This window comes from Geotrypetes seraphini, chromosome 2 (assembly GCF_902459505.1).
Source record: "Geotrypetes seraphini chromosome 2, aGeoSer1.1, whole genome shotgun sequence".
NCBI classification, from domain to species: domain Eukaryota; kingdom Metazoa; phylum Chordata; class Amphibia; order Gymnophiona; family Dermophiidae; genus Geotrypetes; species Geotrypetes seraphini.
The window spans coordinates 454052033-454076566 of NC_047085.1; the positions used below are offsets into that span (position 1 = coordinate 454052033).

General features: G+C 43.4%; 1 protein-coding gene across 2 annotated transcripts in view; it reads left to right on the forward strand.

Moving 5' to 3' along the window:
* Window positions 1-18031, forward strand: part of CCNY (cyclin Y) — a 384247-nt gene extending 366216 nt beyond the window's left edge. For both annotated transcript variants that reach the window (XM_033931526.1, XM_033931527.1), the window contains one exon: window positions 17836-18031. In XM_033931526.1, the coding sequence (XP_033787417.1) occupies window positions 17836-17952 (117 nt within the window). In that variant the 3' untranslated portion in view covers window positions 17953-18031. The remainder of the gene's footprint in view (window positions 1-17835) is intronic.
* Window positions 18032-24534: the final 6503 nt, after the last annotated feature.

The following is a 24534-nucleotide window of genomic DNA, read 5'->3' on the forward strand; positions in this document are numbered from 1 at the left end:
TAACTTTGTCATGAATCCCTGGAGGGTGTTTTCCCCTATAACAGACTCTTGAAGAGCGTTCCAGTTTTTCACCACTCTCTGGGTGAAGAAGAACTTCCTTACGTTTGTACGGAATCTATCCCCTTTTAACTTTAGAGAGTGCCCTCTCGTTCTCGCTACCTTGGAGAGGGTAAACAACCTGTCTGTTACTAAAATGGGCTCATTAATATTTAAAGGAGCAGTCCAGGTGATTTTCTATCATCACCAGGTGATTTCCTATTACCGGCTGGTCCAGGAATACTTTGCAAGTGCGTCTCAGGCGTGTGTTTCTAGCTGTGGCTCATCATAAGATAAAATTTAAAAATACACTATTCACATAAATTATAGTAGATTTGGAGGAAAAAAGATTTCAAAAGCACGCTTCTGGAGGGCTTGTATTAAAGGCATGTCGTATGCGTGCCTGTTGAAAGCCAACGCTTGCACCTCCCTTCCCATCCCCTTCATCCAATAGCACTGGCATGCCTATGATTGACACAACAACGTGGCGTTTGCTGGTAGTTCTCCACCCCTCATGTGACGTGTGCATGTATTGTGCTCCAATAAGGCATGCACACGATATGTGTGCCTACTGTGTAGCTTTTCCCGGCACATGCTCACATGCACACCTATTACCGTTGTCTATTCTGTGCATGTGCCAATCGCTATCACCAGCGACCCATCGCATGTAAATTTGGCGACCCTCCGCAAACCTCAAGTGCATGCATAGTTTTTTGAGAATAACTCATTTTTTTGAAATTGTTACATTTACAGAAGCAATAGAGGCCCGTTGGATTTTACCATCAATATTACTACTACTACTACTATTAATTATTTCTATAGCGCTACCATACGCAGCACTGTACAGAGTCACAAAGAGTAAGAAAACAGTCCCTGCTCAAAAGAGCTTACAATCTAAACAGGCAAGACAGACAAACAGGATGTCATGGATACAGTTAAGGGGAAGGGTTAATCAGCTGGCTGGGATGGAGGGAAGAGGGGAGTACAGGACAATCAAGCCCTTGTGACATCACTGATGAGATTGTCTCTTATTGGTAGAAGGAGGCATTATGATATCACAAGCTCAGCTCTGCTTCCCAAAGACAAACAGGATGTCATGGATACAGTTAAGGGGAACGATTAATCAGCTGACTGGGTTGGAGGGCAGAGGAGTAGGGTTAAGGATTGAAGGCTATATCAAAAAGGTGGGTTTTCAGTCTGCTTTTACACAAGGGAAGGGAAGGGGCTAATATTATTATGAATATTAATATTAGAGAATCTTCCTCTGAATCTGACCCTTTCTGGTAAAAGTACTCTCACTGTTGGGGTTGTGCTGAGGATAAGGCTGGAGGGATTTAATTTTGAACTTTTTAACCCCTTGCTTGTCTTGCATTACAAAATATTCAGAGTAAAGACATCCTGCCAGAAGCGACTCTGTTCCTGTACAGGTGATTAAAAGGAAAACTTAGTCTATCCTTTCTCTCAATGACTGCTGTTCTCATTCTTTACTGTCAATATAAACAGAACATTATAATTACTGTACTTTTTCCAGTACAATCTGAGCAACTTTAAATGATGGGTAGAATAATTGCATCATCTGGGCTTACAGGAAGAAAATATTAATTGGGATAAGATAAATTTAAGGACATTTTTAATGCCATGGGCCTGTTGACATTCCAGTGGCAGACAGTTCAGCTAGAGAATGACACAGTGGCGGTTTACCCGCGGCTACTGCGTTTAGCCGCGGGTAACCCGCCAAAACGGGGAATGAAAAATAGCAGCCTCTGCGGGGACGGGGACAAGGCCATTCACCGCCCCGTGGAGCGGTGAATGGTCTTGTCACCGCAGTGAGGCATCAAGGATCGCGCGGTCCCCGAAGCCCCCACCCGCACGCCGGCTCGATCGTTTAACCAGCTTCCTCTCTCCACCTCACCTTAGTATGCCGGCTTTCTTTTTCGGCGACCGGCACGCTTTCAAAGAGCCACGCATGCACAGCTGCTCAGTATTCAATCTTCTGCTCTGACCCAACCGGAAACAGGAAGTTGCAGCAGAGCACAAGATTGAACTTTGAGCAGCCGTGTGTGCACGGCTCTTTGAAAGTGTGCCGGTCGCCGAAAAAGAAAGCCGGCAAACTAAGGTGAGGTGGAGAGAGGAAGCTGGTTAAACGATCGAGCCGGCGTGCGGGTAGGGGCTGTGGGGACCGCGTGTTCCCGGCTCACACAAGGAAGGAGAGAGTGAAAGGGAAAAAGTTTTTCTTCCTTGGAAATAGATTCTGAAGTGAACTCATCAGAGAAGACCAGCACCAAATGTACAAGAAATCCCTTAAACAATGTCAAAAGAGCCCAAAAGAGAAAACTGCTACTGCCGTGAGACTCCATTATTGAAGGAATCAACTTGAAATCACAGTTCAAGAGATAGGAAAAGGTTAAATGCCTCATGGAATCCTCAGCCACAACACAAACCAAATTGTGAATGAAATCAGAGCAGACAGTAAGAATTATAAAATTGATGTCTAATGCTGAGGCATTAGAAATAATACCTCAGCAATACAATTTTCAGAAGTTCTATTTGCTCATGGTAAGGGAGAAGTGAGACTGCTAGTGATGGTGGGGGGAGTGATAGAAGATATGAAAGAAGGGTGGTAGAAAGGAATAGATGGTAAAGGAGAGAGGGAAGGGTGGTGGAAAGGAATAGAACAGACATTGATAAAGGGTAGAGAGGAACAGACCCTGAAGGGAAATGTGGAAGGCAGAGTGGGGAGAAGACGCTGGAAGGGAAGAAGACAGATGCCAGACTATGGGGGAGCGGAGAGAAGAAGATGGGTGCTAGACCAATTGTGGGAGGGGGTGAAGGGAGAGGCACAGTAACAGCAAATGGAAGACGCAGAGAGAAGACACACAGTGGATGGAAGGAATTGAATGAGAAGATGTGGAAAGCAGAAACCAGACAACAAAGGTAGAAAAAAAATTCTATTTATTTATTTATTTTTTGCTTTAGGATAAAGTAGTATATTAGTTGTGTTGATAAAAATTTATAAACAAAGCCCTGCCAGCTGAACATCTCTTTCTCTAGTTCAGCAGCCAGAACTTTGATTTATAAGAAAGGAATAAGCTAAATATTGCAGTACTAAGGCTTATATGGATGCTGTGGGGATGGTGACGGAGCGGTGAATGGGATGGCAGTGGTGGTGACGGGGCGGTGAAAGGGATGGCAGTGACGGTGACGGGGCGGTGAAGGGAACGGCGGTGACGGGGCGGTACAGAGGATGGTTGGCCAGGGACGGTGCAGTGACGGGGACAGATTTTTTCCCCGTGTCATTCTCTAAGTTCAGCCCATATTATTTGCTGATGAGATACCCAGGGCTGACAAGTTTGACAGAAAGGCAAACGGGTTATTGAAAGGAAGATGAGCTTGGAAACTAACAGGCAGAAAGAAACCAACAGTCATTGTTTGCAGTGAAAGCTGTTCCCTGTTATTAAATGTTATCATAAAAGCTATTCTTTTAAACATTCCTTTTGAAACAGATAGGTGCATTGGAAAGACAAAGAGCAAATGTTTGTGAAATGCATTAATTAAAGCTGAATCGTTCTTGTACTAGGATACATAGTGCAAACCTACAGCTCTAAATATTTATTTATTTATTGATCTCTATTTTACATTACATTACATTAGTGATTTTTATTCTGCCATTATCTTGCGGTTCAAGACAGATTACAGAAGAGGATTTCTGGACATGTCCAGAGGTGTTACAGAGTGGAGCAGGTTGCTTCAGAGGATTGAAATGTTTCATACGGTGTTAGTTAGTCTTCATGGATTTCTTGAATAGCAGGGTTTATATTTCTTTTTTGAAAGTTTTGTAGTCTGGGGTCACGATTGGAGATTTGGTGGTCTAGTTTTGCTGCCTGTGTGGCTAGAAGGCCATCATACATTTTTTTCTGTTTGATGTCTCTGATTGGAGGGTATGCGAATGGTATCTGGGTTCTCCTGTGTCTGGTTGTGATAGTTTGGATTAGGCGGTTGTTCAAGTAGGCTGGGCTGTCACCATTTATGGATTTAAATAATAGACAGTAGAATTTAAATAATATTCTTGCTTGAATTGGGAGCCAGTGTGAGTCGAGGTATGCCTCAATGATGTGGTCGTGTTTTCTTAGTGAATAGATTAGTCTCAGGGCTGTGTTTTGTACTGTTTGTAGTTGTTTTATCATTGTTGCGGGGCAGGGGAGATAGAGAATGTTGCAGTAGTCGAGGAGACCTAGGACTAGGGACTGGACCATGAGCTGGAATTGTTTTCTGTCGAAGAATTTTTGAACTTGCCTTAGGTTTCTCATGACCACAAATGATTTCTGTATTGTTTTGTTGATTTGTGGTTGCATGGTGCAGCATCTGTCTATCGTCATTCCCAGAAGTTTTAGATTGGGTTGAAGGGGTATGTGATTGAGTTTATTACTAGGTTTGTTATGGTTGGGGGTTTTATTTTTTACGAGAAGTATGAATTTTGTTTTGTCTGGGTTCAGTTTTAGTTTGTGATCTTTCATCCATGTTGCCACTGTTTCTAGAGTTCTGTGTAGTGTGTCTGTCATGGTGGGCGTTGGCTGATCAAAAGGAAGGAGAATGGTGATGTCGCCTGCATAGCTGTAGGAGGTTAAGTCTATTTTGTCTAGGCAGGTGCCGAGGGATGCAATGTAGAGATTGAAGAGTGTTGGGGATAATGGCGAGCCTTGGGGTACGCCACAGGGGTTGGACCATGGTTCTGATTTTTCTTTGGTTGTCTTTACTCTGTAGGTCCTGGATTGTAGGAATCCTTGAAACCATTTGTGTACTTTGCCTGTGATTCCTATTGTATCTAGTATTGTAGCAGGATGTCGTGGTCTGCCAGGTGAGATCTAGTTGTATAATCGGCATTTTTTTGCCTATGCTCAGGTGTTTTCTAGCTGTGTTCATAAAGGAGCCTAGTCGTATTTCCCATCCATCTATATGGGGTCCTTTTACTAAGGCGTGCTAGCCGATTTAGCGTGCGCTAAATATTAGCATAAACTAATGCTAATGCATCCATTATATTCTATGGACGCGTTAGCGTTTAGCGTGTGCTAAATCGGCTAGCGCACCTTAGTATAAGTGTGGGTATATGTATGGGAATTTTTAATTTTGTTGTTGTTGTTAATAAAATCAACTTGAATTGAAGAAAACAAAAAAAATTAGTTCAAACAATTAACGATTGCATAAACAAGAGAACAAATCAAAAATTGCTGTGCGGGTGCTGGTTAAATTCGCTCTTCTTTAAGTCATTTTTGGTGCATGCATAGAAGGAGGCATAGCCCCCGATGAAACTGAATATGAAACGGTTGGGCAGCCGTCGGGCATAAGAGATAAGTGCCTTCCTTTCTTTAGCACCTTAAGCACTAAAAGCACTTTATATTTACTGTATGCTAATAAATCAAGTTTACAAAATTAATTTAGAGCACATGTCTCTTTACCAAGACCAATGATGAACTTTATTACCCCAGTAAAGACACGAAAGATTATTTAAGTAGTGTCTCGGGCATTTGAGGTCTGGTGATTCAATCAAACCTGTTGATTTGTTCTCTTGTTATTGTTAATAATAATTTAAAATATGAATATGTTATTCTTCTTTGGATGTTATTTATTATTGCTGGCTATTACAAAGCTGTGGTAGAGGTTTCTACTGCGGGCCGGCGAGCTAAATACTCCGACGCTCATAGAATTCCTTTTGAGCATCGGAGTATTTACCTCGCCAGCCTGCAGTAGAAACCTCCACCAAGGCTCTATAGAAGGAGCCCTACAGAGAGTCCTATAGTCGCTTTATCCCTCGGCTATGGAACCAGCTTCCTACACAGACAAGACCACAGAACTCATTGATGGCATTCTGAAGAGCAGTGAAGACCTTCCTCAGCATTCAGACTCCTCTTTACGTCTTTCCTCCTATATACACCCTGTTTTGTGACCAGCCTTGCCCTTAGACTACTGTGTATGTTTTTGTTGTAACCCGTTCTGAGTTTCCGGGATGACGGAATAGAAATCAAAATAAATTAATTAAGTGCTTAGATCCCACAGAGTCAGACAGGGTACGAAACTGTGATGGTTAAGGCCTGCCTAAATTGTGGACTGAACATTGCATAGTTGCATCTGAGTAGCAGAAAAAAACAGACCAGAGTTAGGACTCGTAACCTCTGAGCATTTTTTACCCCCCTTCCCTTTCCCCTAGGCCAGGGGTAGGCAATTCCGGTCCTCGAGAGCTGGAGCCAGGTTAGGTTTTCAGGATATCCACAATAAATATGCATGAGATAGATTTGCATCTCAAGGAGGCAATGCATACAAATCCATCTCATACATATGCATTGTGGATATCCTGAAAACCTGACCTGGCTCTGGCTTTGGCTCTCGAGGACCGGAATTGCCTACCCCTGCCCTAGGCCCTATAGTTTTAGTTGTGGTGTCTGCAACAGACTGAACACAGGGACTGAGCCAGCTCTCCATGGGCTTTCATAGAGGCTTGGTATATTTGGAGAGAAGATAATTTCATAGTTTATTAAAAATTTGATAAAATGCTTAACATAACATTTCAAAGCATTGTATAGTTAAAATAAAAAATAAATAGAAGACAAAAAATAGTACGAAAACAGACTTACTTGGGGTGGAGGTTAGAACAAAAGGATAGAAGGGGGAAAAAATTACAATTCTTCAAAAAAATAAGAACAAAGGGAATGGTTGGCTACATCTGGTGTTGTAATCTTGATATTATGGGTTCTGGTATGGGTATCATTTTCCAGGTTTTGTGATAATGGGAAGGTCAAGAGTTTGATCATCTATCGAGGTAGGAGAGGTGATTTATGGCTTGTTTGGATTCTGGTGATCACAGCCTGTTATTTGGGGGGGGGGAGTAAGGTATTTTCCAAAGAGATAGGTTTTTAGGCTTTTATGAAATTTCTGGTAGGAGGGGTGTTCCTTATTCATGCTGATAAAGGATTCCACCATTTTGCTGCCAGGTATGGGAAGGTTGTAGAGTGAAAGGTTTTGTATTTGATACCTCTAGGATCTGGGAATCTTATTCTCATATGATTGCTGATCAGGTGGTATTTGTCTTTGGGTGGTATTTCTATTAAATTCAACATGTAGTCTAGTGTTTCACTATGGAAGATTAAAAAGATTGGTGTACATAGTTTAAAAATACACTTTGCTTCAAAGGGGAGCCAGTGTAGTTCAAGGTACGGGGTTCACTTTGTCCTATTTAGTTGCTGAGAAAATTAGTCTTGCTACATTTTGAATGGTTTGCAGTAGTCTAGTTGAGATAGGTTCTTGTTGAACATAATCCCTAGGATTTTCAATTTTGATTCCAGTTTCAGTGGGATGTTATGCAGTGTTATTTGAGCGTCGACACTGGTGATTCTGAGTGGGCTTATCAGTAAAAATTTGGGGTTTTTTTTTAATATAGTTTCAGCTTCATGTTGTCAGCCCAGTAAGCAATTAGATGAGTGACTTCCTCTACTGATTTGTTGATCTTGGGGTTTTTTTTTCTTGTAGAAAGGAATGCATATTGTAATATCATCTGCTTAGAAGTAAGTGAGGTAATTTTTGTCTAAGAAGTGGCCTAGTGTTGACATCACAGTGAACACCTCAAGCTTATGTTGTACAGGTAGTTGGAAAAATGACCTCAACAAAAAGCTGGAACTATTTTACCATCCTAGGAGCATCGGGCTAAATACCCATGCCCTGAAGCTCCCAGGTTGCATCTTATCAACTGTGAGGTGTACCATTACCCCCAAGCACAACCTCCACCCTGAGGCCCCCTCCCAAATAAAGCCCCCAATACAAGCTCCTCCATGTCAAGTACACTGTCATACCCCAAGTCAAGCTTATCCCCCTGGAAGACCCTTCCTCTCAAGTTTTGAAAACCTCCATCTGCTAGGGCTCCCACTCTCCCAAAGGTCCCAGGGCCTACCTTTAGCTCCTTGATCTTAGTGGGAATCAGGTACCACTTTTTGGTATGGTTGCAAAGGGACTTGAACAAACTAGGGGAATGGGCGATGAGATGGCAGATGAAGTTCAACATTGAGAAATATAAAGTATTACATGTGGGAAACAGAAACCCGAGGTACAACTATACGATGGGAGGGATGTAATTAAATGAGAGTACCCAAGAAAGGGACTTGGGGGTAATGGTGGACATGACAATGAAGCCGATGGCACAGTGCGCAGCGGCCGATAAGAAGGCAAACAGAATGCTAGGCATAATCAAGAAGGGTATTACAACCAGAACGAAAGAAGTTATCCTGCCATTGTATCGGGCAATGGTGCGTCCGCATCTGGAGTACTGCATCCAATATTGGTCGCCGTACCTTAAGAAGGACATGGCGTTACTCGAGAGGGTTCAGAGGAGAGCGACACGTCTGATAAAGGGGATGGAAAACCTTTCATACACTGAGAGATTGGAGAAACTGGGTCTCTTTTCCCTGGAGAAGAGGAGACTTGGAGGGGATATGATAGAGACTTACAAGATCATGAAGGGCGAAAGGGGGCGCTGGTGAGCCCAATGAGGTGAGAAGCTAACTGCACGAGCTCCGTTGGCTCAGTCTCAAGCACCAATCAACGGGCCTTAATATCGCTAATTTTTTTTTTGCAGCGATTTAAGCACATAAGGTGGGTGAAATGTCGGCTAGCATACCCCACAAACTTAAAAGCGCTGAACCCGTTTCCCCGTCAAAATCGGAGGCTGCTAAGCCTGAGGACGCCGCATCGGCGGCCATCTTAACTGAACTCCGTGCAATCAGAGAACTGCTCGTGGAAACAAAACAAGACACGAGCGATCTGAAAGTTGAATTCGCGGCCATGAAGGAAGAAATTGCGGCCATACAGGCTAAATCTGCTACCTTGGAAACCAGGACTGCGGCCGCTGAAACTTCGATCAAATCTTTGCTGAAACAAACGAACCGCGTGGCAGCACTGGAGCGCGCCCTCGAGGATGCGGATAATTGCGCGAGGAGAACCAGCTTCCGTCTTCTGGGTCTCCCGGAGGGACGGGAAGCTTGCGATCTAATTGATTTCCTTGCTGTTCTACTACCACAAATCCTTAACATAAAACTGGACATAAAACATAAAACTGGACTTTGACATAAAACTGGATGACATAAAACTGGACTTTGACTGCGCTTACCGTCTCCCACAACCGAATGTATTTCACAAGAAGTACCCCAGACCTGTGCTTATTACCTTGCTCAGGCACCAGCAGGTTCTTAAAATTATGCAGCACGCCAAATTGCACTCACCCATTACCTTTGAGGGCAACAAAATTCTGATTATTCCTGACCTGGCAAAGGAGACGGCAAAGAGGAGGAAACTGCTGCTTTCATACAGACCTCAGCTTAAGAACATGGGAGCCAAGTTTGGTATGTTATATCCAGCACGAATGAGAGTCACATTCAATAACTCCACCAAAGACTACCTCAATCCAGCTGATTTAGCTGACTTTATTGAGAGTGTGAAACCTACTGCCATTGACAAAACTTGATTTTTTACTTACATACTGCTGAGTATAATGTCCCAGACTACTTGCATCTTTCCTCTTTAATGCAGCCCTAGTTAACACTAATGTCCAGTAATGTTACTTATTATGCTGAAGAATTTTATTGAAATATCGCCATATATCTCAAACATGAGCTAATGGAGCTTAGCTGTTTAGTTTTCTCTTTCTTGTCAGCTTTCTGACCCATGGTGTTGTTGCTCTGTTTAATACAGTTTTTTGTGATAAGAACATAAGAATATAAGAAGTTGCCTCCGCTGAGGCAGACCATAGGTCCATCCTGCTCAGCGGTCCGCTCCCGCGGCGGCCCATCAGACCCATTGCCTGAGCAATGGTCTATACCTATCTTTTATATTGCAGGTTCATCTGTATTATCTATGTGCAGTGTTTGATTCTCCTTTCTCGTTTGGAATACACATCATTCATGGGACTTTTGAATATGCACTACTAATGCTATGTCTGTGTTTTGTTGATTCATATTATATCATGTCACCAGGTTTCTCATGTCTTTAACATGTTTTCCTCTCAATGTAAAAGGATTTAACAATCCAGTGAAAAGATTCAAAATCCTGCGTCACACTGAACAACTCAACCCTGATATTATATTCTATCAAGAAACCCATCTTAGTGAGTCTGAAACTCGTAAGGTTGCTCCCAAATGGGCTCACGCGCCGCTGTTTTCCCCAGCTGCAGGGAGAAGAAACGGTGTTATTACTCTGATTAGAAAGCGTCCTGACGTCAGCATTGTCTCATCCTCACATGACGTAGAAGGCAGGTGGATTAGAGTTACTCTGAAGGTGTCGAACCGTCTCATACACACCTATAATATATATGCACCTAATCAAGATTGTCCTTCTTTCTTTGAAACCCTAGCTGACGATATTAGCTCTGCAGATGCATTACCCCTAATATTGGGTGGAGACTTCAACCTTGTCTTAAATCCAGAAATGGATAGGAAATCCAAAGCCTCATATAAAAAACCAAAAGCTTGGCACTGCCTACAGGATCTGATGTGCCAGTTCAAGCTGGTGGACCCTTGGAGAATTCTACATCAAAAGGAAGAGAAATTCACCTTCTTCTCTCCCCCGCACGCATCCTACTCGAGAATTGACTTTTTTCTGCTCAGCAATACTCTAATAAGTAAATTAGCTACTTCTGAAATACACCCCATCACAATCTCGGACCATTCTGTAATTACCATTTCACTCCGAGACCTTGTCTCATCTAAACCATCTGGAGTATGGAGATTTAATTCTTCCTTATTATCGGACCCTCTCTTCATTGACCATATTAATGAACATATCAAAGTCTTCTTCCTCCTCAATAAGGTCGAAGATACGTCTTGGCAAACTACTTGGGACGCATTTAAATCATACATCAGAGGAATCATCATCTCCTATGCCACAAAACTAAGGGCTGATACCAGACGACAGCTTTATTTGATGGAATCTCGTATAGCTAAGTTGGAGGCCTCTCATGCTACAGATCTTGACAACATCAATCTACAAACTGAATTAAATAAATTGCGCTATGAGTATAACTTAAGTCTTAGTACTACGGCTGCTTCTGAGGTCCTTCTTCAATCCTCTCAATACTATGCCACGACCAATAAGGCTGGCCATCAGTTGGCACAATATCTGAAAGTGAAGATGCAAAGAACCACTATAGCAGCAATCAAAACTGAGACGGAGGAGACTCTAACTACCGAACGAGAAATATGTGGTCAATTTCACCAATTTTACCAGGATCTGTACAAGTCAGAAAATCCTTCTCCACATTCCATAGAAGAGTACCTAAACCGTATCTCTGGTCCCAAAATATCAGATAGTGATAATGACCTTCTATCCTCACCACTAGAACTGGACCATTTATCTGCTGCATTAAAATCTATGGCTAAACACAAGGCCCCAGGACCAGATGGACTGTCGGTTGAATTCTACCTGGCCTTCCAAGATACGTTACTTCCTCTTCTGCTGACTTATTTGACACACCTCATTGACAAGGGCATGGCGGCTGGATCCTTCACAGAAGCGATGATTATTGTACTGCCAAAACCAGGCAAAGACCCACTATATGTTCCACACTACAGGCCTCTGTCATTGATCAACGTTGATGCCAAGCTATATGCGAAAGTATTGGCAAACAGACTACAATTAGTGTTACCAAAAATAATACACACTGATCAAAATGGCTTTATGAGTGGCAGACTCGCTAGCGACAACACCCGCCTTCTCTCTCATATTATACTACTTGCTTCTAGATCGGCCTTACCATTTGTCACAGTTGCCTTAGATGCGGAAAAGGCATTTGACCGGGTGGAGTGGTCCTTTCTGTTTAAAGTGTTATCCTGGTTTGGCTTTAGAGACTCATTTATCCGAATGGTGCGGGTTCTCTACTCTCATCCAGCCACTAAACTTCGCATTAATGGGACACTTTCTGAGATGTTTTTTCCAACAAGCAGGGCTGCCCGCTTTCCCCTCTTTTATTCAATTTGGCCCTGGAGCCACTGCTGATTGACATCAGATCCAACTCTTTAATACAAGGATTTCATTTTGATAACTTCTCGATTAAACTGTCAGCCTACGCAGACGACGTCCAAATCTATACCATGCTGGAGTCCTTATCGGCATTGCTGTCTTCCATCAACTCATACTCGGCTGTATCTGGTTACAAGCTCAATCCAACTAAGTCTGAAGTAATGCCTCTCTCAGGTCTGCCCTGTGGAGAGGAGATCAGAGCACTTCATCTCAAATACTCCCCGAATAAGTTGAAATATTTAGGATTGTACTTCGGCACCACAATCGAAGAAACTCAGGATTATAATATATCCTTCATTACTGATATTATCACCTTCACTACCAGCAGATGGTCGCCTCTGAAGTTGTCTTGGTGGGGCCTTTTGGACCCTATTAAAATGGTTCTGGTCCCTAAAATTACATATATTTTATCCATGCTACCCTTTCTTTTCCCAATGTCTGCATATAAGAATTTTGAATCCGCCATGGTAAAATTTTTATGGAATTCTAAGACACCTCGCATATCCTTGAAAAAGCTGAAATGTACTAAAGAACACGGAGGTGTCAATTTCCCTAGCCTCTACGATTACCACCTTGCTTTCCTAAGCAGGCAGGGTTCTCAGTGGCTTGTTCCACCAGATGAGTCTCATATGAGAGCTTGGCTACATTTAGAGAGTGCTTTACTTCCTGAGGAACAGCTCACTTACATATCATTTGCTCATAAAGGAAAAAGAATACGAGACAACATCATTTTATCATCTACTATAGATTCTATTTTAGAAATAGACTCCATTGCTCCTGTACGATGGAACTCCACCGTCAGCTCACCTGTATGGCGCAACCCCACTCTACTCATACAGGGAAGATACATGGAATGGAAATCTTGGCGCAAGAAGGGTATTTGGCCTATTGGCCAATTGCTGTCTAAATCCACCTTCTTAGATTTTGCTGAACTTTCTGAGCTATTTGGATTAGACTTCTCCTATCGATACCAATGGCTGCAACTAAAACACTGTTTAATGGCCTATTTCAAAAAAGAAACCCTTGTTTCTGACACTCCTACCATACTTCAATGGGCTGCTACGATCTTGTCTACAACGAAACAGGCATCCACTTGGTACAAGATATTACATAAGAAGAAATTCAATCCACCATTGACGTTATATGACATATGGGCACACGATGCGTCTGTACCTACTGATCAACATGACTGGGAAGAGGTATGGTCACAATCATTTAAGGCACTAAAGTCCTCTTCTATGTTAGATGTTATACTATTTTTCTATCATCGTGCATACTGGACACCACTAAAAATGTCCAAAGTTGATTCCTCTAATTCAAACAAATGTTGGTCCTGTATGTCGGAAGTAGGGACTTTGGATCACATGATATATCACTGCTCCCGATTAACACCCTTCTGGTCGGATGTCTGGGCCACAATATGTCAAATATTACATATCTGTGAGGATCTTTCATTCGCCATTATAATATATGGATCCAATGCACTACAGAAACACCACCTTGATAAACATGAATCTAGATTGCTTAGATGCTTGATCCTCATAGCGTTCAAAATTATTCTGTCAAGCTGGAAAGATTTTTCTTCCTTGCATCATAATACCTGGTGGAATACTGTCTGTTTGTTCTCTAAATATGAACTCATAGCGGCAGATAAGACTAACTCCTCTAATACATATCACAAAGTGTGGTCTCCTGTTTCAGATTATTGTAGCTCTAGATAGATCACTGCTTTAATAGTCTTATGAATATACATGTCTCTAGCTTATAATCACGGATGTTAAGTTCAGTATTGTCCTCATCGCAGGACAAGATTGCTAATGATGCTTTTTACTGCGCACACTATAACCTACTGAATGTATCACTGCAATACACGGTTTAGTGTTATGTTTGATTTTGTATATTGTACTATTTTCAAACTTAATAAAAAGATTGAACTTAAAAAAGATCATGAAGGGCATAGAGAGAGTAGAGAGGGACAGATTCTTCAAACTTTAGAATAATAAAAGAACAAGGGGGCATTCAGAAAAGTTGAAAGGGGACAGATTCAAAACGAATGCTAGGAAGTTCTTCTTTACCCAACGTGTGGTGGACACCTGGAATGCGCTTCCAGAGAGCGTAATAGGGCAGAGTACGGTACTGGGGTTCAAGAAAGGATTGGACAATTTCCTGCTGGAAAAAGGGATAGAGGGGTATAGATAGAGGATTACTGCACAGGTCCTGGACATGTTGGGCCGCCGCGTGAGCGGACTGCTGGGCACGATGGACCTCAGGTCTGACCCAGGGGAGGCATTGCTTATGTTCTTATGTATGGTTAGATTTATCCTGCTCAATAATTGAGTTTCTTAATATGTTTGCTGTTTGTATGGATCAGGTCTATTTATCTAATAATGGACCAGGTCATTTTTTTTTTTTTTTACCTTTTATTGTATTCTGTAAACCGCTTGGACCAGTAAAATAAATGAGTGGTATAATAAGACTAATCCGCTATAATAAAACCCTTAGCGCGCATGCGCACTTCAAACTCCGTGCGTTCTTGATTCGTGATCTGTGCCTCCGTGCCCCCGCATGCTCAGTAGGAGCCTGCGGCAGTTTCATTCTCATGTGCATACGTGGCAATGGCTTCCCCTCTCCCACACCCCAGCCAGCCTGCGCCTTGACAAACAGCAAATGTCCAGGGCTCTAGGGGTCAAGGCACCGCTGCCAGGCACACAGACAGCGTGTGGGAACATGACCGCGGCTCTTCAGCGTTGTGAAGGAGTCTGAGGTAAAAGGGAGGCGAGCTTGCCTGAGAGAGACAGGGGGGAGGTAAAATAAGGGAGAAGGGCTACTGCTGGACAGGGGGAGCAGGGAAGGGGTGCTGCTGGACAGGGGGGGAGGTAAAAGGAAGGGAGAAGGGCTACTACTGGACAGGGTGAGCAGGGAAGAGATGCTGCTGGACAGGGGGAGGTAAAAGGAAGGGAGAAGGGCTACTGCTGGACAGGGGGAGCAGGGAAGGGGTGCTGCTGGACAGGGGGATAGACAGAAAGAAAGAAAGACAGACAGACAGACAGCGGGCAGAGAGAGAGAGACAGAAAGAAAAATAAAGAAAGAAATGCCTAAGTCTACATATCTATTCTAGCATCCGTTAATGTACCGTATTTTCGCGGATATAACGCGCACCTGTGTAAAACGCGCACAGGGGTATAGCGCGCAGAAATCACGATGATATGTACCAAAACTTTTCTATACCGCGCTCAGGCATATAACGCGCATGATGCCCGACGCTCCTTTCGCCCGCCCTGACTTTCCGTGCGCTGTCCCGACTCTCCGTTCACCCCCCTGACTTCCGTGCACTGTCCCCCCTTGAAGTCCTGTCCCCCCTTGAAGGTCTGTCCCCATCCTGAAAGCCTGATGCCCCCCCCGACGTCCGATACATCCCCCCCCCCCGGCAGGACCACTCGCACCCTCACCCCGAAGGACCGCCGACTCCCCAACAATATCGGGCCAAACCCGACCATGTGTCTCAGGCCGCGCCCCCAGGTGGGACCTAAGGCTCCAGGGCCTATTCTGATTGGCCCACGCGCCTTAGGCCCCACCAGTAGGCGGAGCTTTAGGACGGATGGGCCAATCCGGCCTCATTCCTTCGTTGGCTGCCTGCCGGACAGGCGGGTTTGGCTCCCGTCTGTCCGGCCAACTTCCAAAGGTACGGGGAAGGGGGGTGGGGGGGTCGTGGGGGTCGGCCAGGGGGGTCGCGGGTCGGCTGGGGGGGCGGTCGGAGGTTCTTGGGGGGGGGCGGTCGTTGGAGGGAGGGGGGTTTGCGTCGAGGGCAGGAGGGCCTGGGATCCCTCCTGCCCGTAATGTAGTGCGGGGTGGGGGTAGGGGGTCGCCGTGGCCAGGAGGGTTTGGGCTCCCTCCTGGCCCGATATTGTCGGGAAGTCGGCGGTCCTTCGGGGGGGGGGGGGATGTATCGGACGTCGGGGAGTCGGCCGGGCAAGAGGGCTTGGGCTCCCTCTTGCTCCGATCGTGGATGCGGGTGCGGGTGGGAGCGCGTGCGAGCGGTCGTTCGGGGTGGGGATGCGAGTGGTCCTGCTGTGGGGGTGAATCGGGCGTCGGGCGGGGTGGGAACTATGTTTAAAAACTTTTCTATACCGCGCTCAGGCATATAACGCGCGAGGGGTATGCGCGGTAGGTAAAATCGCGTATAACGCGTGCGTTATATCCGCGAAAATACGGTAATGGGCTAAAAAACTAGTAAACCATAAACCATTAGGAATCACTGGTGCCATTATGAACCTGACATCAAAAAGGGCAGGAGCTACTGGGGATCACTTCTGCATGACTCCATAAGCAGGGGTGTCAAAGTCCCTCGAGGGCCGGAATCCAGTCGGGTTTTCTGGATTTCCCCAATGAATATGCATTGAAAGCAGTGCATGCACATAGATCTCATGCAGATTCATTGGGGAAATCCTGAAAACCCGACTGGATTCCGGCCCTCGAGGACCGACTTCGACACCTGTGCCATAAGGGCTAGTGATTTTTAAATGTAGGCCCTGAGGAGCCTTTGGGAGGGTGGGGGTAGGGCCTAGAAGTTAGGGTTTTCAAGACTTGGTGGGGAGGGGGGTATCTTCTAGTGAGGCAGGGACAGTCAGGATGGGGGGCTTCAGACTGGAGGAATTCATATTGGGAGGGGGCTCGGGAAGGTGTTTGTGTTGGATGGGGCTAGGGCAGGGGTAGGCAATTCCAGTCCTCGAGAGCCGGAGCCAGGTCAGGTTTTCAGGATATCCACAATAAATATGTATGAAATAGATTTGCATCTCAAGGAGGCAGTGCATGCAAATCCATCTCATACATATTCATTGTGGATATCCTGAAAACCTGACCTGGCTCTGGCTCTCGAGGACCGGAATTGCCTACCCTTGGGCTAGGGCATTTCACAGTTGATTTGCAGAGTCCCTTTAAGATCTGGCCCAGGAGTATCAGGCCACGGCTTTGCAACCTGATGCTGTCAGGAGAGTGCTATAACATTGCTTGTGAGGTTGCTCATAAACAGCATTATGCATATGTTACTGGGAATCATTAATCTGTGGTACTGAGATACCACAGATTAGTGATTCCCACAGTATATCAGGGTGTGATTTAAAAAAACCTGACTTTTACAACATCTTGATAACTTCCCCATTAGTGATGAGCGATGTAGGTGAATTCTATTAGAGATAGGGGCAACTCTTATATTTTGCAAGAGAGAGACTAGCTTTTAGTGTACCAATAATTTACATTCCCCTTTCTTTTTAATAGAACTGAAAAAAGAACTTTGAGAGTGCCACCCCACAACCCTACTACTAACTTAGAGGGTTTTGAGCATGGGGGGAGCCCAATATCAACTGATTTGTAGTTACTGCCTTTTTCGACTCGATGAAGTTACAGAGTATAATACTTTTAAAACCAAGAGGAGGAAATATTTTTTCACTCAGAGAATAGTTAAATTCTGGAACGCATTGCTAGAGGATGTGGTAAGAGCAGTTAATGTAGCTGGTTAAAAAAAAAAAAAGAAATGTTTGGACAAGTTCCTGGAGGAAAAGTCCATAGTCTGCTGTTAAGACAAACATGGGACAGTAGCATGGAATGCTGCTATTTGGGTTTCTGCCAGGTACTTGTGACTTGGATTGGCCTCTGTGAAAACGGGATACTGGGCTAGATGGACCACTGGTCTGACCCAGTAAGACGATTCTTATGTTCTTATAATTCTTATGTTTCTTTCTTGCCTTGCAGGCCATTTCCCGCTTGTGTGAAGACAAGTACAAGGACTTCAGAAAATCTGCTAGGAAACGATCAGCCAGTGCTGACAATCTGACTGTGGTGCGGTGGTCACCAGCCATCATCTCTTAACAGCAGAGTTCGGTCTAGGCAGCCTTCACCAATGGACTGCTTCTTCCATGGAGATTTTATGTCATCTCTCATTTGTTTGGGGGGGGGGGTGGGAATTTTTTTTTTTTTTTTTTTTTGGGGGGGTGAGGATAAATGAGACATCATTTTGTTCCTGGAGGTTGGGATAAGGGCATTAACGTTAATAGATCTGGCAAGTGCCCTTCCAGTGCCTCCCACTCATGTACTGTAGATTGAATGAGATGAACCAACAGTTTGGAAACACCATCAGCAGCTACTAACTTTCACTGCCTCATGGGATGGAAACAGATACTCAAATGCTGGAAGAATTCACACAAAGGCCGATGTGGGAGCCAAGTATAAGAAGGGACGATAAGAGATGTCATTCTTATTATGAAACAAAAAAAATGAATGATGGCATTTCATCTTAAATTATCCTGCTAGCTATCACACATTGCTGTTTTCTGCAGTTTTAGTTTTACTCTTGCTTTTCCCCGGCACATCGGCAAATTCAACATCTCTGAATAGTAGCACAAGCTTCAAACTAGTTGACATCCCTGCTGCTCATCCACCACCTTCCAGTTATTAATTTATATCCAGTTACCTGTATCATATTTCTGTATGAATTTTGTTATAGGTTGAATTATTCTGACCTTAGTACTGAACCAAAAGTATGAAGAAAGATCAAATGGTCATTCCTAATTTTGTTTCTATTTTGTTATTGATGTACATGTGCAGATATGTATGTGTGCGTGCCTTCTCGCGTAGTCAGAATGCATTTTTTTTTCCCCCTCAAGATGAAGATATGACTGTCCTTGTATTTCAAAGATGATGATTCAGAAATGGAAGGCCATACACTAGGCCTATAGCAGTGATTCTTAGCAGTTAAATGGCATTCAGCATTAATTGTCTACTCTAACTAACTCATTTCTTCATAACCAGATTCATTGTTGCAAGCAATATCCTGAACCTTTTTATATGTTCACTTTCGGTCAAAGTCAGTCTGTTTGTAGAAAATCAAAAATGTACAAAAAAAATATTTTTTTTGCTTCTTTCTGCCAAGTACAAGAGATACATGGAGCTTTGGAGAGCAACGTGCTGATATTATTGCATAGTTAGTATGACCAGTAGGATGGTTAGAGAAAAGAAGACCCAGTGCACTTTTCAGTATGGGTTTTATTAAAAATTCAATTCAAAGCTGTGAAGAAAGCATATTGCATTGAGGGAGTGGGGTGGGGGGGGTTCTCAGTTGTACTCTTTTTTTTTTTTTTTCTTAATAAGCCAAACTGGCAAGAAAGAATCTTTTATAGTAAATTATGTAATTCCTTCCTTAAAAAGAACATTGTATAAAGTATGGGACCCAATACGTCTATTTCTATGAAGTGGACCTTTGCACATTTTAGAAAGATACTTTTGAAAATGATTGTGAGTTTTCCTGAAGGACAGCATTTTCTGAGTGATTTTCATTGCAAGCATGGAGAGAGTATGAATGAGAGAGTAGACTTATAATACCTCTACTAACGTATGCACTAGTGGAGAGATGACGAGATTTCATATTGTTTTGTTAACTTTTGGGGTATTTGAGTGATCTACAGCAGAGGTGTGATTTATGCTGTACTTAACCTCCTAAAACATTGCAGGCTACTTTCAAATTGCATGGCACTCAAAAAACTCATACCAACCCTAATCTTCTGTAAACGTTTTCTGTAAATGACTTGTTAATTTGTCTTGAATAGGACATGGAGGTTAAAACAGTTCTTGCTCATGAAAGCTCATTAAGGGCTAGATTCACCAACCCGCCCAATCGTGTCCGATTCGTGGCAGGCTGACCAATTTACAACAGGTCCATATTCAAATGTGAGCAATTGGAGGAACCCCCCCCCCCCCCGATGACACAGATTGCTGAAGAGGCTAATTCCAGTCCTCGAGATCCACTGGCAGTCCAGGTTTTCAGGATATCCACAATGAACATGCATGAGAGAGATTTGCATACCACAAAGGCAGTGCAGGCAAATCTCTCTCATGCATATTCATTGTGGATATCCTGAAAACCTGGCCTGCCAGTAGATCTCGAGGATCGGAATTGAGCAGCCCTGCTGTAGATGGTCTGCACATGCTCTCCGCTGGAACTTTTTTACTTCCCTTCCATAATGGCCGAAGCTCTTTCCCACACTGCATCTGCCTGGAAAATAGGCCTCAAGTACTCTGACCCACATCTCGTAAACATTCCTGCTCCAAAGGGAAACTCGGGGGAAAAAGCGTCTATCCATACAGAGAATGAATTCTGCTTAAAAACAAATATCCTATTTAAAGGAACCCCTTTGACAAAACATCACATTAACTACTGAGAAAGGTAGTTCCCTGATACACTGGAGCTGAAGCCGAGCGGACGCTTCACAAAGGGGCCGCAGCTTCCAGGCGAAGGGGAAGAGAGAGGGATAGCAATGGGTCTCCTCCCTCCCGCTGGTGTTCGAGTGCTGCCGACTCCACATGTTGCAGGGGTTGGAGGAGAACTGAGGGGGGCTGTGGAGGAGAAGTTCGCAGCTTGTGCCCGGCATGACTTCAGACTTTTAGAAGACCAAAATGAAGCCCGTGCCACCCCGACTCTCCTGTTCTCTGCTGTCCTTCCCTGCAGTGCAGCCCCACTTTAAGCCCGCAGATTAAAACCACGGGCTCACACTGCAGTGAAGGGCGGCAGAGAGCAGGAGAGTCGGGGGTGGCAAAAGCAGGAATCTTGAAGCATAGGAAGTGCAGCGATGTATCCCTGTTCGCCACCTTTCGGGGCAGAGTGGCAGAGAGCATGGGGCTTTTTTGATGGTTCGATGGGCTGCAGGGCTGGGATTTCATGGCGAGCACAGTCGGCAATGATGTGAGCGACTGGTCCTCGACAGTCGCTTCTTTTGTGATCGGCCAGCCCAGTCAGTGTTCCTTCATTTTTTTGTGAATCGCTGCCTTCCTACTTTTGGATGCCCTTCCCCTCATTTGCATGCGTGGAGCGGAATCGGATTGGGAGGAAGGTTAGTGAATCAGGTCAGGGTCGCAAAGAGGTCGCTAAGCGGTCAAGACATGATTGGTGGGTGGGCTTAGTGAATCTAGCCCTATGTCTTATTATAAAATAGTACATACCTAATCATGTGGTTGTTGAGCCAAGACACCATAGCTGTGAGTACCCAAATCAATGACTTGTTTTTCTTCAAATTCTCTCAGTGTAGAATATAAACACACGTCTCTAAAAGGTATGGAATACTTTAACCGTGCACTGCAAACTGTAGGTGGAACAGACACCTATTTTACGCTGGCTTTTACAAAGCTGCAGTAGAGGTTTCTACCGCTCATAGAATTCCTGTGAGTGTTGGAGCATTTACTTTGCCGGCTTGCAATAGAAATATCTACTGTAGCTTTGTAAAAGGAGCCCTTAGTCTTTGGGAGATAAATACCCTCCTAAGTATAACTTAGGCTTTATAGAATTATGGGGGACGTTTCTTGTTTTATCAATGAATTGCAAAAAAAAAAGGTCATACCATATTTATAGCAGAAACACGGTTTTAAGTGGTAAAAATCCTAAAATATGTAAAAAAAAAAATCTCAGTGTAACTGCTATAATTTTTTGTGGAATTTATTAAACTGCTTTAAAGATTGTATAGTCTATTTATTGTATGTATGTACATACAGTCTAATACTTAAAATTTAAAGTGGATTCCGTAAAACTTGGCACAGTCTGGTTTAGACTGTTAAATATCTTTATAGCCTTGTGCACTGGACTCTACCTCTATAGAGAATTTTCCATATTTCTTCATTAGAACTGATTCTGTGATTAACTTGGTTATATTTCTTGCAGTAAAAATGAAAACAAAATCTGTGTGGCTTTTTTTTTTTTTTATTACTTTTAAGTCTTGGTTTGGCAATACCAATCACTTAAATGATTTACGTGACCATTTTATTTTGGTTTTCTGTATGAAAAAAAATATATCATTGTTTTTCAGTTTGTTCTAAGTTTGCCAAAAAAAAAACATACAGTACCTATGAATGAATCTCAGTGACTGTAATTTGTTTGCAAGATAATTAAACACTATATTATAATTAAAGCTGGATTACTATTTAGGATTATAATGTGTTACTGTGTTCTTCAACATTATTAGATGGAAAACCTCAAGGAAACACTTGGAATAGGGAACTATACTGCTACTAATCATTTCTATAGCGCTACTAGACATATTTAGCACTGTACATCAAAATACAGAAGAGACAGTCCCTGTTCAAAAGAATGTACAACCTAGTCAAGAAAGGCACACTGGACAAGAAAGTGCATCAATATACTCTATTGTGCTCAGGAGCTCATTATAAACTGGCATGGAAGTCAAAGTTAGTCACTCAGGGCTGGATTCAGTAAATGGCAGCTGTCAGAACAATTGATTTTGACGCTTGCTCCTTTCAGCGGTTTTCGTTAGGCATCATGTTTCCAGCACGAGAAGTTTTTTTGTGCATTGGAATCGTGTCAATCCCGTACAGCCATTTTTCTCAAATCCTAGGTGTAAGATTATCATCAGGACCCCTGAGGCGAAAGACTGCCGAAACATGGCCCGTGTAGGGTCCCATTTTCAGGGTACATTCTGTGAACAATTAGCACATGGTGTGAATATTGACACAGAGTTTATTATATAAGAGGGTTTTTTTTAAGTCATCCATTGACATTTTGAGAACAATAAACATTTGCACTTGAAATCTCCTACATTTCCAGTATTAGATGAAGAGCACGCCACACAGCGAGGATTTCATGCCAAACTTTGATACATGCATTTAAGCCTTCCAAAACCTGGCGTAAATGTTGGTGCCCAGTATATGACAGCTGGGTGCTCAAATCACAGTATTCTATAACATTGCATTCAGCCTCTGGGATCACCTCCTTGATCCGCCCATGCCCCTCCCATGGTCACGCCCCTTTGAAGTTACACACTGTAACATTTAGGTCCAGGTTTTATAGAATAACGCCTAGGGCAAATGTGCGCATGACTCCGGATTGTTGCCAGACAGCATCAATTATTGATTGTTAATGCCCTATTAACTAATTAAGTTGCCTGCGCATATGCCCTGGGTGTCCAAATGTGTGCCCAGTTTTGGGCAACTTATATAGAATCTGGGGGACAGCCAGTAAAACTTACAAGGGCACTTTTTACTAAAGTGCAGGAGAGGTTTGTAGTTAGGATGTCAGATGCAAGAATGAACACACGGTAAGTGCAAAGCCTCTATTCTAATTGGGGCATTCCCAACATATGCTCATCCAGATACCACACAGAAAGGTTCTTTACCATGCAGTAGTTTCAAGTTTATTTAAAATATTTGATTTGATTGCAAAATCCAAATCCAATGCGATTTACACTTAGTTATAAAATTGGGTTAAAAAAAACAAAAAAGTCATAATAATTAAACTAGACAGTACTATTTTAACAATAGAATGTGAAAACAATAGATGTGAAAAAGGGAGGGGAAAAAAATTAAAGGATTAAATACAATTTGTAAAGAAATAAAAAGGGTTAGGTAATGAAACAAGAGGTTGGGGGAAGTTACCCACTTAATTTTTGCTTACCAGCACTACTAGTCCGTTGTAAAGTATCCTTTGAAATGATTCATTTAAAAGCGTCCTTAAAAAGCCAGCTTTTTAGAAGACTTTTAAACTTACTAAGTAATTTTTCTTCTCTTATATTAATCAGGAGCGAGGGGCTGTAACAGAAAAAATCACGTCCCTCCTTGAATAAATGAATTTTAGTGAAGGGACTAATAGTAAAGATTTTTCTTCGGATCTTAAAGATTTTGTGGGAGTATAAGGGATTAGAAATCTTTCTAAGAATGCAGGAGCTTTGTTTATTAATATTTTATGTGTGAGTAATGTTATTTTATATGTAATTCTGTGATTTACAGGTAACCAATGCTTTTCCTTTAAAAGAGGAGTTATGTGCAGATCAAGGGCATAGCCATAGGGGGGACCTCAGGGGCTCAGCTCAGTCCTCCTCCTCCCTCTCTATTCTTGGCTCAGGTTCCCCCAGTGGCAATGCATATACTGAAACCAAAATGATGCCTAGCAGAAAATTGCAGGATGGAAGAAACTATGGTATGGTATACTGTCTCCACCCCACAACCTGTGCATTTTGATGTTGCTCTCTCTTCCCCCCTTCCCATGGTTCAGCATCTCTTTCATTCTCCCTTCGCCCCCCCTCCTCCCTCCCCCCCCCCCACACAGCTGCTGCAGTTCTCCAACCTTCCAGTATCAGCTCTGAAGGCAGCTTTGTCTCTTGCCAGGCCAAGAAGCTTTCTCCCTGCAGCATCCTGCCTACAGGAAGTTGTGCAGAAAGAAAGCTTCTGGAGCAGGCAAGAGGTGAGGCTGCCTTGAGATCTGACGCTGGAAGGTCAGAACTGCAGCAGCAACATCTGAATGGAGGGGGAAGTAAAAATGAAGAAATGCTTGATGCTGGGGGGGCAGGGGGGAGAGGAGAAATGTGTTGTCTCCCCAGGCTACCCCTCCTCCCCCCACACCTAATTGGAGGGCTAGCTACACCCTTGGTGCTGATGCACTTAGAAAGTGGTTCTACA